Source organism: Cataglyphis hispanica, chromosome 13 (genome assembly GCF_021464435.1).
Source record: "Cataglyphis hispanica isolate Lineage 1 chromosome 13, ULB_Chis1_1.0, whole genome shotgun sequence".
Taxonomy (NCBI): Eukaryota; Metazoa; Arthropoda; class Insecta; order Hymenoptera; family Formicidae; genus Cataglyphis; species Cataglyphis hispanica.
Window position 1 is genome coordinate 3,709,759 of NC_065966.1, and position 18,910 is coordinate 3,728,668.

Here is an 18,910-nt window from a genome sequence, read left to right on the forward strand (position 1 = left end):
CGGCGGTGGTGGCGGCAATTCGACCCCGTCTCTGCGATAAAGAAAGAGAGGGGTGGCCGGCGACCCCGGCTTTAGTCGCGATGTGCGCGTCGTCCCGGCGCAGTTGCTCCCCGTTTCGCGTTTCCACGGGACCCCTCGGTCGTCGAGCGAGAATCTTATTAGATTTCCTTAAATTTTCGAAATAATCGAACATGATGAAAGAGTGACAGTGATGATAAAACAATTCGATTAAAGAAAGTTGTGAAAAATAAGCTACACATTGAATTCTTAGATCTAGTCTCGATCTCAGGTGATATAACTTCCACGGTGTCATCATCATTATAGTGTTGACAGCATTGTCTCAAAGGAACAATCGAAGAATATGGCGAAGAATATTTATTTTTCTTTGTGTTAAGTTCAAACATTGCTGCTATGGATGCTTTATTTCTCAAGAGAGATCTTCAGAGTCCTAATCTGTAATAAAATAATTATCAGAAAAAAATTAAAACCCATTACAGTCCTTATTTATTAAAAAAGGAGGGAAAATAAAAAGAAAAATAAAAGTAGTGTTAGTTTCTTAGCATCTCGTAAACACTGTCGGCGTTCTCCCTTTCGGCGGGAGGATAATTTCGTGTCCGTGGAGGGTTGACCCTCGGAACGCGCGAGGGATGCGCGCGAGGGTGTTTGTACGGCGTGGATAGGCGAATCGGTAATTTCGCGTGCGGTGGCCGGGCTCTCGATATCGATTCCGGAAGGTCGTCGCCGCCGAAGTAGTCGCGCACCCTCGGTCCGTCCTTCGGTTGACGGCAAGACAGCAAGACGTGCTTGTCGACGCATCGTTGCGCGCGGAATCGATGAGAGGCAAGATCGATCGATCGGATCGGAGCTGGCGATCGAGCTCATCTACTGTGCTTTGATCCCATGCGACCAAACCGCGTTGGGGAAGATGAGGAATGAACCCGGCTAAGGCCACTACGTGAACAAAGTATGTTGACATTCAGAAAAAAACAAATAAATTAAAAAAATATTTAAAAATATTGTATTAAAAATAAAAAATAGTAATTATTTAATATGTTGAAAATATTAAAAAATATCTTTTACTTTTATATTGAGAAGTATGTTAAAATGTTTGGAGATTAAATGAATCCTGGATAAATTTTATAGTTGAGACACAGATGATGAAAATAAAATCTTTTAAGTAAAAAATATTTAAAATATATGCAGAAAAATAAGCAGACTTAATTTTAAGTCAATATTTCATTCAAATCTTTCTTTTGCGTTAGAAAATATAATCATAGAGCAGATTTTAATCAAGAGAAATTTTCAGTTAAACACAGAGAAACATATGATATAAATATATGATATAAATAATAAATATAATTTACATAAATACCGTTAAAAGATGATATAATTTATTTTCGCTGCAAGTTGTAGATATATTTTCTGCATGTTTTGTGACTGTCATTTTTAAAGCACTCGACGTTACCCCCATGGCGCCTCTTCGATGGAGGGGCGATGTTTATCTCAATATATCAATGTTAATCACCACCATGCATGTCTACAGCGATAAGCAATGTATGTCTGTCTGCGTGCAGTCGATATTCCCTTTCGCACGCGGCATCAAACTCATTATTCCAATTGCATAATCGAGCCAAATATCATTCCGACTGTCGGAATGTGGACGTAGACTGTCTACAATAGACATTATTTATCATCTTAACATTAATCATTGCAAATTCTTAACATTAATATTAAACAGAATGCTAAAACAAACTATTTATTTTACATAATATTTTTTTTAATTAATTAAATTAAATAATAAACTAATACAATAATACAATAAAATTTTACTTTTTCCTAATAAAAAAAAAAAAAAAACAATTTATAATAAAGGTAATATAAAAAGTGGTAATGTTCTGCGCAGTTTCTTATTCAATTCAATATAATTTTCTTACTTTAATTAATAGTGATACTATATATGTATAAATATTTTTTTTCTAGTTCTTTAATAATCATATTTTAAGTAGTTAGATTTTCATGCACAAATCGTGGTTTCTCGTAAATTAACAGAGAAATGCAGGCAGCGAGAAATCCCGATTTTAACAAGCACATTTATGAAAGGGTCCATTTTTACGTCATAGTGAAAAGAATCCTCAGAGGGTTCGAGACACCCCGCGGAGACCAGTTACGTTTTTCACAGATATGTGCAAATATTTTTTGAACATCTGTATACATTAAAAAATAATTTAGATAAACACGCACATATATATAGTTTAAAATATAACTTAAAATAAAAGAAAATTAAATAATTTACTGCTAAAAGGGAAGAATGTTCTTAAAATAAATTTGTAAAAGATAAACACATACATGGAGATTTCTATAAATAATACAAAATATTCTGGTCTATATTTTTTCATAGCTACCACAGTTTATATCATATACTATTGTGCATTAAAAATGCAAAATTTTATGTTAAATATATTAATCGCCAAATTTATAAATATTATCTGGATTAAAAATCGTGTTCTTTAATGCGGTCGACATGGATATATGCGTACATGCGTTTTCTGAAACGGTGTATAGTATAGGGACGCGGTCGATCGATACGAACGCGAAAGGACGATGCCCGATTTCGATTTCCCTCCGAGAAGCGACTGCGGGGTCGCCCTAAGGGTGCAACACGTGCAATTATACAAGGCTGCAGATTTTCAGAAGCGAAACACGGGGGTGCAAAACGCACGCACTCAGGTCGTTCGGTGACTTTGATCGTTGGCCCAAAGCGAAATTATTCTGCTACCAGCACTAGCTTATTTGCATATAAGAGATACTGCCTTTGCATCTAAGAGTTAGCAGCGTATATATCTTGCATTAATATATACAAGAATCACTTGTGTTTTTAAAAATAAAATTGAAAATATCATTAAATGATATAGAGTTCTTTAATATTATTAAAAAACGCTAAACCAAAATGTGGCATTTTTCTAAGAACACGTACTGCTTCACATATAATCGCATGGTGTGCACGATAGTTATCGCCGTAGTTAAAAATATTTCAGATTTTATAGGAATATCCATTATTCTGGCTTACCGTGACATAATCTGGGTTACGCTGGCTTATATTTTTTAAACATAATCCAATACGTCCTACTTTATTTGAAATTTGTGTCAGAATTACATTAGCTTAATTAAGCTATAATAATTACCTGTGAACTTTGAATATTAATTTAACTTTGTCAAAATTTTCAATGTTATTTTTTTCATTATTCTTAGCAGAATAGGGACGCAGAATTATTATCTTGTCCGGGGCACCGAAATATCTCGGTTAAGCCCTGGCAGTCATCAATGAAGAGCCGGACATGAATTGGACATCCGAACGGACATCATTAAGATTATTAATCATCCTTCTTCTAAAATGCGGTAATAATTATTAAATTTTGGTATTTGCGGATATATAAAAAATGCTATATCGTAAAAAATTGTACTAAAACTATTTAATATGAAAGATTCGAAAAGTAATAATATATGTATAAAATATTAAATTTGCAGTTAAAATATCATTATTTGTTTATATTAGGTTTCTATTAAGTTAAGTCTAATTTTAGATAACGTGTTGCGCTTACATTTTTAAATTTAATTAATTAATTATTAACTAACAATATTTCTATTGATAAAGGGAATACTCATGTCTTTAGACTCGTGGTTATTCGGGTTTCAGGTATCACAAGATCGATAGTAGATGCGAGGGAGCCGATTTTGTTAAAAGTTGTCGCTCCTCCGTCCCATATAGCCTTGTCCGGCGACGTGACAGTTTTTATCCTAGATTCGGCAGAAACGGAATCTTCCACGATATCCACCAATACCGTGGTCACCAACGACACAAATGGCACGAAGAAAGATGAGAAAGATAAAATCGATCCGGAGAGAAACGAAATTAATGGGAGTCACGAACCGCTCGTGCTTAGGTATGTAAGAAAGCCATAAAACAATTTAACGAACACGCACGGCGCCGGTGTCCTGAAATATTCCGTAATTTACACATACCCTTAAATAAGTGCGATAACAAGCATTAAAATAAAAAAGCACACCGATAGAATGAAGTGATCACATTTGCAAATACACTGCAAAGAGTCGTGAGATAATTTTTGCAGATATTTCCTAACGTTTTCTTTGAGGCATAAAATAATGATAAAATAATAATTACAATTTTTCTATATAAAATTTCACGAATATGAGAAAAATTAATTATGACTAAAACGATAAGATTAAAGATTGTATTTATATATTTTGTGCGTTTTGTTCGCCTATTGTTTCCAGAGTACTATATGTCGATGGCCTCACGTCAGAATTGATTGGTGATTTTCCTCTTGATACCTTACCGCATAAGGGTGAAAATATTTCTGTGATAATACCTTGTGGTGTCTTCTCGCGTGGCGGAATTTATACACTACGACTTCAGTACAAGTTCTCAACCGTGGCTGCCAGACACAACACTGCCATTGCTGGGCTGCCTGAAATTGAGGTGAGCACATTAGATAATATTAAAAAGCTTAAAAATTATAAATATATAATTCCAATAAAATGTATACATAAAAAATCAAGATTTAAACTTACGTTCTGATTTTACATATTTTCTTTTCGAAGACAATTGTTACTAAATGTTACATATGTGACATAATGTTTGGAGAATTTATTCAATTAAAATGAAATTCAGATGAGCAGTGCCTTAGATGTAAAGTGGCCAATCCCTTCTCTGCTCCTGGAATCCCAACACTTCGGTACATATCCTAGTCAACCGCTAATAGCGACTATAAAGTACAATGGAATCTCATGTGTGCCTGCCAATGGCATTCCCGTAGCGGCTTATAGTTTGCAGCTCATATATTGCGGCACCACCCCCGCCGCCTGCGATCCACAAAATAACAGCCGCATGCAAGTAAGTGCTACATATATAAAAGTAATAAATCATATATGTAAATTATGTATGCAAAAAAGTGTATGCAAGAATTTTGCGTTTGTCAAATGATAAAATTCCTCGTAATCTTCTCTCTCATATATTTAAATTTTTCTAGATGCTTTATTACGAAGAGATAAACGGTTTCACCTCGCCAAAGGTCATCGAACTAAAGTGCGATTTTTTCGGTCTAGCCGGAAATTACGCACTTAGATTAAAGGCCTCGGACATTAATCCTTCCGCGCCAACGACAAGCGCATACATAAAGGTAATTGAGCTCTTCACTCTAAATAATTAAAACATTTATTATCGGAGGAATTATCATCGGAGGACTAATTAAAAAAGTGATTATTACAAGATAGCTAATATTTAATGTATAATATGCGCGCTTGTTGCACTTTAGGTAAATTAATTGGAAAAAACATCTATCAAATCGCAATTCTTTCCTCTTTTGCACGCAGGTGGAATGGTCTGACGAGTTCAACTTCAACGTTCACGCAAGATCGATTTACCCTTGCGAGGGATCAGCGGGTATATCGGTCCTCTTCCAGTATCCAGCGTGTCGTCTTCAGGGCGATCGCGTGCGTGTCTATGGCCGCCTCCGGGCAGACGTCAGTTCCCTGGCACCGCCGTCCGCGTTGCATTATATTGCGGAATTGAAGGCGGCGCCGGGCAAGCACTCGTTGAACTTCGATTGCGATATTTTCACCGAGAAGTTCATCGAGTACTGTTTCGTTTACGTGAGCCAGGCGATCACCGGCGCGATGGCGGAAGTAAAGCTCGCGTGCATACCCACCTTCCCGCTTTTAGGTAAGCGACATGCAAATGCGCTCGTTTAAAAGCCTCTGTTCTCCACAGATTTATCGCTTCTTATTTAGTTGCCGTTAAGATCGTGAGACACGTAAATTTGATTTTCTTAACGAGTCTCACGATCGTTTGTTATTTGATCTAGGTTAAAAGAGACGATAGGATCGGAAATACAATTTCCGATGAATTTAATCTAAAACACAAGTTAATTTGATTAGTATATTGTATTGTTATGTTTAATTAATTTTCCCAAGTTATAAATATCAAACCTAAATTATAGGTTTGATATTTATAACTTTTTGAATCATGGATAATTGGATCAAGTTAAATAATCTAAGATAATTAAATTTCAATGGACTAAAAATAATATAAAAGATTATAAAACATGTCCCACTCTCTCAAAGTCAAATTTTTTAAGCAATTTTTGAGAGACAAAAATGCTCGATCTCTGAGACTTATCTCTTCATAATATAAATATTTTCCTTTTTTCTTATATTAACTATTAACGTAGAAAACGACGCGGCCGGTTGGGGTCCTTGGAGCGCGTGGAGTCCTTGTAGCAGCTCCTGCGTGGGTGGAACGCGTAATCGATATCGATTCTGCGATACACCACCCCCGAAATATGGGGCGAAATTTTGTCAGGTAAATTTGACGATATAATCGATTAATGAAAATCGCAATCAGGCTAATAATACACTTGTTCTGAAACAGGGAAAAGCGGTCGAGACAGAATCGTGTGGCGGCACCGGCAGAATCGATTTTCAGGAAGCGTGGAATACTGAGGGATGGGAGTGTCGACACGGAACGACATTAGCGGCCACAAGACCGGAAGTTACAGCTCAGGTCGGCCTTCAATGTCGATGCGGTTGTATTATAAATTTCCATGATCAAATCTTGAATAAGATCCTAGCGGCGAATACACAAGCCTGTCCCGGTCGATCCTTCTGGCTGCTACAGGTAAATTATTTTTCTGTATAGATATAGTATATCATTTTTATATTTGGAATATAATTTTTTTAAATGCTTTTAATCGCAAAAGATGAGTATAACATAAAAGACGAAATATCTATCGGTCAATTTCAATTTGCGTAGGCAAAATCAGACAACGTGATCCGACTGCACTTGGACCAAACGCAGTTTCCCTGTCCAGGACAATATTTTCGCGCCCGCGACGGTGATTCGCGGAGCGCGGAATTATTGACAGATATCGCGTTTGACAAGAGCGGGCCCGCAACAAGAACGATATTCTCTTCGGGTCAAAACTTGCTGTTGGAGTTCTTTAGTGATGAGTCGACTGCATCAGGAGACTCCTGCGTGGGTGGTTTTCTAGGACATGCCAGCATGTTTCGTAAGCCTTATGAATTAACATTAAATTACAGTAAACAAAGTAAAATTTTAATAGTAATGCGTTTTCGACAATAAATCTTATAATATTAAATAAATTAGTAGAATTATTAATTATATTAAATTATTATATTCTTTAATTTGTAACATAAATTACAAAAGCAAATAATCGTAATTGCAATTATTTGATATGCTTTTGTAATTTACATTAATTAATTTTCAGAGAAACTTTACGAAAAGAATAAGACGTCACTTCCCTCGCAAACAAGTTCCACTCCTACTGTCGAGCGATGGATCTTCTGGGGACCCGCGCATTTGGCGACAGCATCTTTTTTGATACTCATATTCTTTATATCTATTTTTCTAGCATTGCAATTTGCACTGAAATATAGAAAGTATCATATCGCGGAAGATTTGGATACTCTGAGCGAACATTCCGGTAAATATTTACAATAACAAAACAAATAGTTGACATGGTAAAAATCACTGCGTATTACAAACTTAAAAAATAAACATAATTAAAATTAAATTGAATTAATTACAATTACAACAAATATATTATAAGCATAAAGATTAGAATTACTAAAAATATGTGAATTACTAATTGTCAGAATGTAGCGATACGATGGGTCGAGCAAAATCGATGTCTTCTACGACATTAATTTCGGAAGTCGCATCTCTAGTGGGATTGCCAAGAAAATGTACACCACGATTTTCAAAACGTAAATTGGCTCCTTGTGCGGTAGAGGATGGCTACGATAGTTCAGAAACATTAGCAGAGTAAATAATAATTTTGTGTGATTAATATATTGTAATTAATATATTAATGTTTACAATAGAAAAAATATCTAAATATTACATGATATTATGCTTTATTTATTTTATATGTTATCAACTCGATAAATATTTTATCGCAATTATATTATCGCGTTCTATGTATATCTTTTGTGTATGTGTAATAGATATGAGGATGAAACCAGCTTGAGTTCTACTACTTTGAAACTAAAAGATAACGAAGAAAGTTCTATGGAGACAAGTATAATACCAAACAAACTGCATATAGATGAAACACCGTCGATAGTATCGGCTATTATGGCAGTTGGTCAGCCAGAAGTAAAATATGCCCAACCAGTCAAGTAATTATAATATATATTTATGTATAAATTTATTTATAATTAATAATATAATTAATAATATAATTAACAATATAATAAAATAATATAAGTAATTTATCACGCTTTGTATAGGGATGTTATTCTATATAATATCTATGTAAAACACATAAGGTAATATAAATAGCAAAATATTTAATAAATTAACAAATTTTGAGTCACAATTTATGCAATAAACAATTGTTATATAAAATAATATTGTATACAAAATATAAATTTTTGTTAGAGATAAAATATGTCAAATAATATATTTCTCTTAGCTTGTATGTATTTTCGAATATCTCTGACACAGTTATAAGAATAATAGTTTGTATGTTACTCACATATTGCAGATTACGCACTTTGGGATCAAACAGCCCGGCAGCGGACAAACCGATGTCGGACGATACGAAATGTCAAAGCACAGCAAGCATCACCAATAGCCCTCATATTGCAAGACTTCATCGCTCGTTCAATGCTTTGCAATCCAAGGTAAAGAAAGTTTAATCCGATTATATGTGTATTTTATCTGAAATGACAAAGCAAAAGTTAGCGCATACAATTAAAAATAAGATGTAAAACTATGTATTTTATATAATTTTGATAACATAACAATATTTTATTGCAATAATAAAACAATTTGCACACGATGGGAAATTTAAGACAATTTATGTAAATATACAACCAGATAATATAATTTCGAAGAAATTGAGAAAAAAATTAAAGAATTATGTCGTCTTCTGAAAAAGCCGTAAAATTGTTATCAGGATTCGTCGACGAGCAGTCCACAGTCAGGCGTTTCTACGTTACGCAGCGGTAAAGAGACAAAGGATCGTCGAAATCGCGAGCGACTGCTTCAAGGACCGGGCTCGGAGTTTAGTCTGACTAATCCGGAGACGGATATGGAACTGGACTATTACGATTACAACGTAGCGAATGCTGGCGCGGCGCCGGGCTCGTACTTAGGTATGGATCCAGCTTTTCTCCTATGGATTCCCCCGTTGTCGATGTCTGAGGATTCTGAAGGTCCATCTGCGGATCAACCGGATTGTTTTCAAGGCACGATGGCGAGCCCGGCACTGTTTCGACTGCCGGAGGAGATGACCGAGGGCGCGACTTTGACTCCGGCCGAGTATCGGCGAATGCGACAAAAGCTCGCCTCTAATATCGAGGAGACCAGACTGAACAGCTTCGAGCAGAAACGTCAAGACTCGACATCATCATCCTCATCATCGAAGAACGACTCATCGTCAGGCGGTAGCGCCTTGTCCGAGGACAGCATCAGCAGCGAAAGCAGAGCTGTCAGGCTGAACGAGCGCCTGTTGCCGATCCATCGGATCCTGGAGGATTCCAGGACCCGGGTGAGTGAAGAATCCTTGTGCAGTCAGCTCGCAACTGACAGGACGCAATGCATCATTCCTAATCGCCTTCAAGCCACTAAATTCGATCTCTGCCAGGAACAAGATGTTTCATCGAAAAGTCGGCAAGGTAGTTATGTAAATATCACCGATAACGTTGCAAAATCGGAAGATAAAGCGGAGAAATCAAAGCAAACTTCGAAGAGGCATGCCGAAGACGCAATACTTCATCACGCTACTTCGAAGTCGTATATAAATCAAAAGACGAAGGATGTTTCCCAAGAGGATAAGAAGAATCGATATTTTAAGAATGAGAACACGTCCAGTAAATTATCCGATAAATCGAGTTCAAAGACACAAGGATGCATGGACGGCAGAGAGAAGGATCTTCAGAATGCCAAAGACGGTTCCAGATCGGATATCCTTTTGACGAATCTAAACGTAACAGGTGGTCAGTGCAAATACCGAGATTTTATGCAGTTTACGCAACCTCGAGAGACTAATAAATTGTCAGATTGCACTAATATTCCGATGATTGAATTCTCGGGGCCGCGATTAAACTCGCCAGCGACAGCTCGAAGACTGACGACGGATAATCTCAACATTGGTTTGTCCAAGAAGGAGATTCAGAGTCCGGATTACGGGGTCGAAAGCGATATAAAGGTAGAACCACACGACTCCTTCTACGATCTGATCCGGGAGAACGAGGACGGCATCAAATTCGCAGACGACGATGACGAGTATATCGATAACAGAGCGAATCTGTGAAATTTATGTTGTAATTATTACGTATGGTTGCGCAATAAAGATCACTACTATTTTACAGCTGAGAACATTGTATCAGCATGACATGTTTCATAAAATAAGACGTTTTGATACGTTAAATGCTATATTTTTACCTTCACTTGCTTATATAAATATTTTTTTTTAACTTTTTTATTATGTGTTGCATATTATTCCCGTGATAATGTCTGCAAATATTTCATGTGTAATTTTCATTCATCAAATAATCATAAACGATAATGATCATGATCCAACAATTTAAAAACTTCAAAAATAAATGACAATTAACGTGTCAATTCGTTTCTTATGATTATGTATAATATTTTTTTCTTTAAAACGCGGAAGGACGGAAAAGCAAATATAATTGCTTTAATCGCTATTTTTGTATATGTGTAGATTACTTGCACAAAATATGTAAATATGTTTTCCGTCCAATCGCATTAAACTATAGTCATTTCGAATATTAACTCTGCCTCAATAACTCTCGCTTCTATTACTTTACTATTCATTATATATTAATTATGAAATTTCAAAAGGAACTCTCTGTGTTCCCGATTGGAATATTGTACAAATTATTTAAAATATTGTCAGTTAAAAATTAGATCTTATCATATTTTTACAACCCTGCTAATTTATATCTAATCTGGAATAATATTTCGAGATTTGCACAAAAATCGATGCACTAAGAATTAAACGCACTGTGTATTTGTTAATTTCTGTGATATGTTAATGTTTTGTGAAATTACCGCGTGTACACAACATAGAAATAAACATTTCTCATATGTAATATTTCCACAGTCTTTTACTAAATTATTGTTAATTATAATAACGCGAGAAAAACATATTTCGATATTAAAGGTAAGTAAATCTATTAATAAAGTATCATGTATAAAAGTGGAAATTCTTATTTTCTCAGTTTTAAATTTTAATTTGCAACTTTATCTGCTTGCTTAATATATTATTTAGTGATAAATACAAAAATCGAAATTTTTGACACCATGCTGTTTCATTCATTTTCGATTTCGTTATCTCGATATATTTATGTTGCTTTGTTTCTAATTTTATTTTCTTTTTATAATTTAATTATTAAAACGATAATTGTCATGTGTTTTTATATTTATTTATTTTTGATCCCATTTTAAAATTGTCGAAAATATTGCCAGTATTTCGTTGTAAAATTTATTAATTTAATATATTTTATAAAATAATAACGCAAGATTATTAAAGTCTCTAAAAAATTATTGGACCTGATTAATTATTATTCTGTAATTATGGATGTTTTTACTGTTGGATATTATAATGTTTTCAAATCGGTCGATATATCTTGGGGGCGTCTGGTATATCAATAGCGTCGAATATCATAAATGGTTTGACAGTTATTCTGGTACAATAATGATGAGAATTAGTCGAATCAGAACCATTGATACGTACCGATCAAAATGAGGATACTACAGGTGTTTGGATTTTTCGTTATTTTCTGGCAATCCAGTACGTGAAACGATTGTCTGTGACAAAATAAAATTAATTGTGATATTACATTTTTTTAAGTTTAGTAACATTCCAGATATTCACATAAATCTCAAAATAATATTAATATTAAAATTGTATTATCTTACGAGAATTATATATTTTAATAAAAAATAATATTTAAAGTTAAATAATATTAATCAATATTAATATTAATATTAATTAATATTAGTAAAACATTTTATATATGTGTTTGATTTATCAATTAAAATTTAATATAAAATTTTCTTGAAATTTTTTACAGGCACTTTTATTGCCGCCAAAAATTCAGATTTATATAGTGTGGCAGAAAAATGTAAAAATTTGGATGATATAACATTACCGCAATTGCGTCTTAAGAGGCAGCTCCTTTGTAAATATGATACCTGGCTTCATCCAAATTTCAAGACCAATGTCACTGTCGTCTCTTTATGGCTGATGCCGAAGTTAATAGAATTAGTAAGATAATCATAATATATATATATAATTATAAAAATATTTTGAATTATGTAATTCGATTATAATCAATTATGAAGCAACAAGCTATAACGAGTCAAGCATCATTTTCCAAAAAAAATTTATAAATAAAATTTATAAATTTCTTCATAAACTTAATTTTTTATTTTTTGATGTAACATGTGTTTTAATAAAATAAAGATTTCTACCATTATTAATTTTTACATTATTTTTTTTACCATATTATTATTAAATAAAATATATCGCACATATATATCACACATAGCACGCACAAAAAGAATTAAATTATTTTATTTACAGGAAAACAATTATCCTATATTATCACTGCATAGTTGGGTATCGCTTGTAAGTAAAAAAGAAAGCATGTTATACTTCAACCTTGCTTTAATCAAGTATTTCGTTAATAGACTTGGTCTGACCCTCACCTTACTTGGACACCGAGCGATTATGACGGGATCAATTTTATTCGTGTAAAGAGTTGGGAGATCTGGACACCCAATTTAAGTGTCTTCAACTCGTAAGTTGACTTTTTTTAATAATTGAAGAAAATTTATCTTTTACTCTTTATTTTAAGATAAATTGTCTTTTGTGTGCTAACTTTCTCATATTTTTCGCATAATTACATAATAAAAATTATGTATATAAATGATTATTTTTTCGATTCTTTTAGTGGTGATATATCGGATGATCAACTTGAATTACCTACGACAGAATGTTTGTTATATAACGAAGGCTCCGTTACTTGCGTGCCGCCTGTCAAATTTGTTGTCAAATGTGATCCCGATTACATCTATTATCCTTACGATAAATATCAATGTCGTATCACGTTTGGTTCGTGGAGGCATACAGGATTGGAAGTCGATTATCAGCTAAATGGAGAAGGAGTATGTGTTTGCAAAGTCAAGTTTATTGAAAATTACTTACGTTTGTAGTTATTTAATCTATAAGTAGTTATAGAATATTAATCATCAATTTTTCTTACGTAGAATATATTCTCCCTGCATATAAATATTACTTTTTTAATCAAACTTTTGCATTGTAAAATTAAGTAAATGCATCTAAAATTAATCTAGAAAATAAAATATTTTTTTATTACGTATTTAATTATTAAATAATGCAATTTATATGATTGTTTATAAATAAAAGTTATAATAAGAATTACCTATAATTTAATTTCGAGACATTAGAATCTAAACATCTAAAGATATTTATTTGACTGTAAGTATTTCTTATTGTAAAATCAAAATTTTTTTTGACAGATTAGTATGAGCGGTTACGAGAATGACACAAAATGGGACTTCAAATTTATAAATGCAGTAAAAGAGATAAAAACACATAAATGTTGTCCGAATGATACTTTTCCAACAATTGATTACAACTTTTTATTGACACGGTATCACGGCACAAGACACATAACTATCGTTATACCTGCCATCGGTGAGTAATACAATTAGGGAGAGCAGAATCAAATAAGAAAAAATTAAGTACTGATGTTCCTTCCAGCTTTGATATTTTTTACTGTAACGGTGCTTTGTTTGGCTCCAAAATCGGTGGAGCGAGTTGTGTTGGCAAACGTCAATTTTATTTGTCATCTGCTCTGCTTATACAATGTGTATTGGCAATTACCTCACAACAGCTCTATTATGCCTAAAATAAGTAAGTAATTAGATTTATAAAGAATATAAATGTAAAAAATTAAAATCAAAGAATATTATAAATTTCGAAAAAAAATTATTCTAATTTATATAATCTCAAGAAATCTATCATAATTAACAGCTTTAGCTTACATGTAATGTTTATTCATTTTTAATTTTAATTAAATTATTAATTATAAAATAAATTATTTTAAAGTGTTAAAAGCTTATTAAAATATTAATAAGATAAAACTATAACTAAAAAGATTTTTTTGGTTTCATTTGTTTTAAAATACAAAATAGAAGATATATAAATTAAAATTAAAATAAAGTTTAAGAGTTTGCAAACAAAAAAATATCAATTATTGTTAAAATCAAATTTATTAAGTATACAATTAATTTTTTTTTTTAATATAATAAATTACTTTCATTACCTACAGTTATATTTTATGGTGAATCCATTGCTTTGGCTGTCTTTGTCATTATTATAACGGTCTTGTTACGCAAATTGGAAGTTATGAACACGGAAATGCCAAATTGGATCTCATCCACGACAATGTTTGTTTTGAACAAGACTAGTCGTTTTTTGATCTTGAAAGATGATAAAATTAAGATAGATAAAGATATAATGACTGAAGGAAACTCGAATGTTCCAAAATCTGAAGTGGAAATGAAGAAACTATCTTGGAAGCATTTTACTACTATTATCGATTGGTTGTCTTTTATCTGTGTGATCTTTACTTATATCATCATACTGATAATTTTTATACCCATTGGTTAATTTAAAAATATTATCAGAATATATCTTTTAACACTTTTACTATTGTTTTACAAAATTTATTCTCTTGGTATTTTTGAAATTTTTTAAAGTATCATCATTTTTCTGCGTAAATCTCGTTTATCATTTTAATTACTTAAGTCAAATAATTTAAATCAATTAATAATTGTAAGTGATAATAATAATAATAAAGTCCTTCTTAAAATATGTAAAATAAAGATGTGTTCTTCAATTTCTTTAATATAGTTATTATTTTAGCGATACATTGGTTTATATATTTTTTTTTAAAGACGATAAAACGCGAATATAAGATCTGTAATGACAATTTCTATTAATGTGTAATTATTCTGCATATACAAAATATGTAAATAAACTCCATTTCTTTCATTGAAGTAAAAAAAAAAATAAAATATAACTAAAAAATTTTTAAATGATTCCCAATTATTTTTCTTTTTTTTTATGTATTTATTTTTTAAAAACTTAGTATGTTCCTAATTAAAATATATATAAATAATAAAAAATATTAATTAAATAAAAATTTAGATCTGATATTTTTCACCATTTTGCTAATATTGACATCTTATCCAAAATAAAAGAGCTATTTTTATGCAGATTTAAAAAATGAATATATTAATAGATATATTAATAATTAAACTCAATATACTTAATATAGTAATATAAAAAAACTGGAATTTTTAATTTTTAATCTAATCTTTAATTTAGTTTCAAATTTTGTCTTATCTTGATATTTTTTTAAATATAAATTATTTTCAAAAGAATATCACAAATATATATTTTGCTACAAGATTTTTTTATGACATCAATTTAAAGCATTCTACAAATAAAGACAATAAAAATTTACAAAAACAAAATCTCAAGAAGTAGCAAACTTTGATTAAGATATATTTTCATTTCGAGCCATGCACACGATTGTTTTTATATTTATACAGTTAATATTTATTGTTGATCATAAAACTCTCAAATCAAAATCGATACTTTAGGGGCGTCTAATATATCAACAGTGTAGAATTTCATGAGGTATCTGATAAAATTGTTCAGCTATTATAACGAAGAAAATTAGTCGACTCAGAGCCATTGGCTCATACTGATCAAAATGAGAATATTACAGATATTCGGATTTTTCATTATTCTCTGGCAGAGTTATATTGGTACGTATAACAATTGCATATCTTAATTAAATAATAATAATTATGTATTATTTCATATTTCTTAAATGTAATAATATAAGAGAATTCTATTTCGTGATCATCTTCCGTACAAAAAAAAAATTTCATTATGAGTGTAACGTTATAAGAAGAAATCATTAAAAATAATTTATAACAATTAGATATATCAATTAACAAATTGATTTTTAAATATTTAGGTTCCTCCTCTCTTATTTTTCCCGACATTAACATTATTAATGCCTTAAAACTGCAAGAAAATGTTGTGACACGAGGGTGTAAAAAACTTGAAGATAAAACGCCATTACTGCATCTTAAAAAATATCTTTTCTGCAATTATGATAGTACCGTCCGTCCAAATAATCCTAAAACGGTTACCAATGTCACTCTAAGATTGATACCGAAGATGATGGAATTCGTAAGTGTAAAAGAAATCATTACAATCTTGCGTACTATAAACAGAATTAGAGATATACAAAGATTTAAAAAAATTTTGAAAAAATGTTTCATGTGCATGTGTGTGTATGTGTTAAACATCGTTCTCTATATATAAAATTTTAGAAAATCGTAATATTTTTGGAAACAATGTTCATATTATAATTTTTTTTTAACGGTTTTGTCTTATATATTTTTATTTTTTGACATAACAATTTAATTAAAAACGCTATATTATTCAAACTATAAGTTTCATGCGCAATTTTTCATCTTTACGATTATTATAAATAAAATATAGTTACAAATAAAAAAAATTAATTAATTTTTACTTACACAGCCCGGGGATAAGGGTATATTAACACTCCACAGCTGGATGTCATTTGTAAGTTGCAGAATATTTTGTTTTTTATAGCACATTTTCCTTTTAATTATCAGATATTTAATTAACAGTCTTGGACAGACACGCATCTTACTTGGACACCAAACAATTTTGATGGCGTTAATTATATTCACGTAAAGTCCTATGAACTCTGGGTGCCCGATATAAGCGTATACAACTCGTAAGTTAGCATTATATTATTATTATTAATACATAGCACATTATGTTAATATTAAGAAGATTTAAAACATTTTTCCGGTTTTAAGATGAATTGTCTATCAAACTTCTCAATTTTTATCTATGTATTAATTATATGACATAAAAAAAATGGTAATTATAATTTTATAATTCTTTCAGTGGTGACATGTCGAACGATCTACTTGGGCTGGATACAACGGATTGTCTAGTCTTCAATACAGGTTCGGTCGTTTGCGTGCCGGCTGTAAAATACATGTCCAAATGCGATGTCGATTATACTTATTGGCCTTATGATCAGCAAATATGTCGTATTGTACTTGGCTCATGGTCATTTACTGGGGAAGAAATAGATTTTCATCTGGACGAAAACGGAGTATGTGAACTATCGTATTTATTATAATTTATAGTTTTCTTTTTTCATTAATATCCTTCTTTCTGTTTTTTTTTAACGTAATATATATCTGCAATTATTGCGAAAGAGAGTCTCCTTACACTATTTGATTATCATATCTATAATATCTTTTTATTCTATTTATAAATAAATTTTTATATTTCATTATATGATTTGAAAAATAATAGCGTTTGGCTATATTTATTTCAGATTTCCATGGACAGTTATGAAAATAATACATTATACGACTTGAAATTTGTAGACGCAGTGAAACATGTTAACAAATATAAATGTTGTCCGAATGACACTTTCCCAAAGATCGATTATACATTTTTATTAACTCGGCATTACGGTATAAATCACAAAACTGTTATCACACCAGCAATCGGTAGGTAATTTCTCATAAAAGCAAAAATGCAAGATACACTTGAACCAACTACATGCTTTTTTCAGCTTTGATTCTGCTCACTTTGACAGTGCTTTGGTTGGACTCGAGATCGGTTGAACGAACAGCGGTTGCAAGCGTAAATTTCATTTGCCATCTGTTCTGCCTATACGACTTGCACTGGCAAATGCCATATAGTGGTATAAATCCTCCTAACATAAGTGAGTACCAGAACTGTAAAGAAAAATAATTACAGAACTAAAGAACAATTGAACTTTCGAGACATATATGAAATTTTTTTCATTACATGTATTAGAACAAATAAAAAATTAGAATGCATCAAAACATTCAGAATTAAATTAAAACATTTGAAATGTATGAAACTTTAATCAAATAATAATTTTTTTTTATATTCACACATTCCGCAGTGCTATTCTATCGCGATTCCTTGGCATTGGCTACTTTCGCATTAATCTTGACGATCTTGTTGCGCAAACTGCAAGATATGAGTACAGATATGCCAAATTGGATTTCATCCACGACAATGTATGTCTTGAGCAATAAAGCTGGTCGTTTTCTAATCCTAAATGATAAGGAGTCTAAGATAGCAAGTGAAAGCATAATAATTGAAGACAGCTCGGACCTTCCAAAATCCGAAATGAAAGAATCCTGGAGAAATTTTGCCGCTATCGTCGAATGGTTGTCATTCTTTTGCGTTATTCTCACTTACGCCATTATCTTAATTACTCTTGTACCTACAGGTTAATCAAAAATAAAACATCTCTTTAAGTCTTTTAAATAATCTTGTTCCTGCTTTTGTAACCGATTAAAATAAATAATAATCATGTATTAATATATGTTATTTTTAATTGAAGTATACGGCATTTTTCATTTCTTCCATCTACATAAAATCTTATTAATAACTCCTTCTCTATGTTAGTAATTTCTATAATATGAAAATAAGATGCAACACTTTAATAATTACATTTGTATCTATAAGAAAGAATATATTTCGGGAGATTGAAATATATGATAAATGTAAACATCACATATAATAAAAAATCAGTAAAAATAAATAAATTTATATAAAATGAACTATATATAAATATTCTCATTTCTATTATTTTTTTACCAGCTTAAAAATTATCTATGATTCGTATAAATATTAAA

General features: G+C 31.5%; 2 protein-coding genes across 4 annotated transcripts; both read left to right on the plus strand.

Moving 5' to 3' along the window:
• Positions 1-102: 102 nt before the first annotated feature.
• On the plus strand, positions 103-11,112 carry LOC126853916 (uncharacterized). 3 transcript variants are annotated; one of them, XM_050600098.1, is made up of 16 exons: positions 103-964; positions 3,250-3,396; positions 3,695-3,941; positions 4,294-4,498; positions 4,691-4,912; positions 5,049-5,198; positions 5,392-5,740; positions 6,249-6,379; positions 6,449-6,694; positions 6,830-7,085; positions 7,305-7,520; positions 7,693-7,861; positions 8,044-8,217; positions 8,586-8,724; positions 9,000-9,198; positions 9,292-11,112. In XM_050600098.1, the coding sequence occupies exons 2-16, from the start codon at positions 3,336-3,338 to the stop codon at positions 10,356-10,358; spliced, it is 3,831 nt and encodes a 1,276-aa protein (XP_050456055.1). In that variant the 5' UTR covers positions 103-964; positions 3,250-3,335; the 3' UTR covers positions 10,359-11,112. The 3 variants fall into 3 exon arrangements, with proteins under 3 accessions (XP_050456055.1, XP_050456052.1, XP_050456053.1); XM_050600095.1 differs by having other exon boundaries at positions 9,000-11,112; XM_050600096.1 differs by having other exon boundaries at positions 3,253-3,396; positions 9,000-11,112.
• A 667-nt stretch (positions 11,113-11,779) lies between these two features.
• On the plus strand, positions 11,780-18,614 carry LOC126854089 (uncharacterized). Its single transcript, XM_050600484.1, has 16 exons — positions 11,780-11,861; positions 12,145-12,338; positions 12,657-12,701; positions 12,764-12,873; positions 13,027-13,240; positions 13,616-13,793; positions 13,860-14,012; positions 14,431-14,768; positions 15,850-15,937; positions 16,153-16,370; positions 16,725-16,769; positions 16,838-16,947; positions 17,124-17,337; positions 17,566-17,743; positions 17,809-17,961; positions 18,169-18,614. The coding sequence occupies exons 1-16, from the start codon at positions 11,813-11,815 to the stop codon at positions 18,504-18,506; spliced, it is 2,625 nt and encodes an 874-aa protein (XP_050456441.1). The 5' UTR covers positions 11,780-11,812; the 3' UTR covers positions 18,507-18,614.
• The last annotated feature ends 296 nt before the right edge of the window (positions 18,615-18,910 follow it).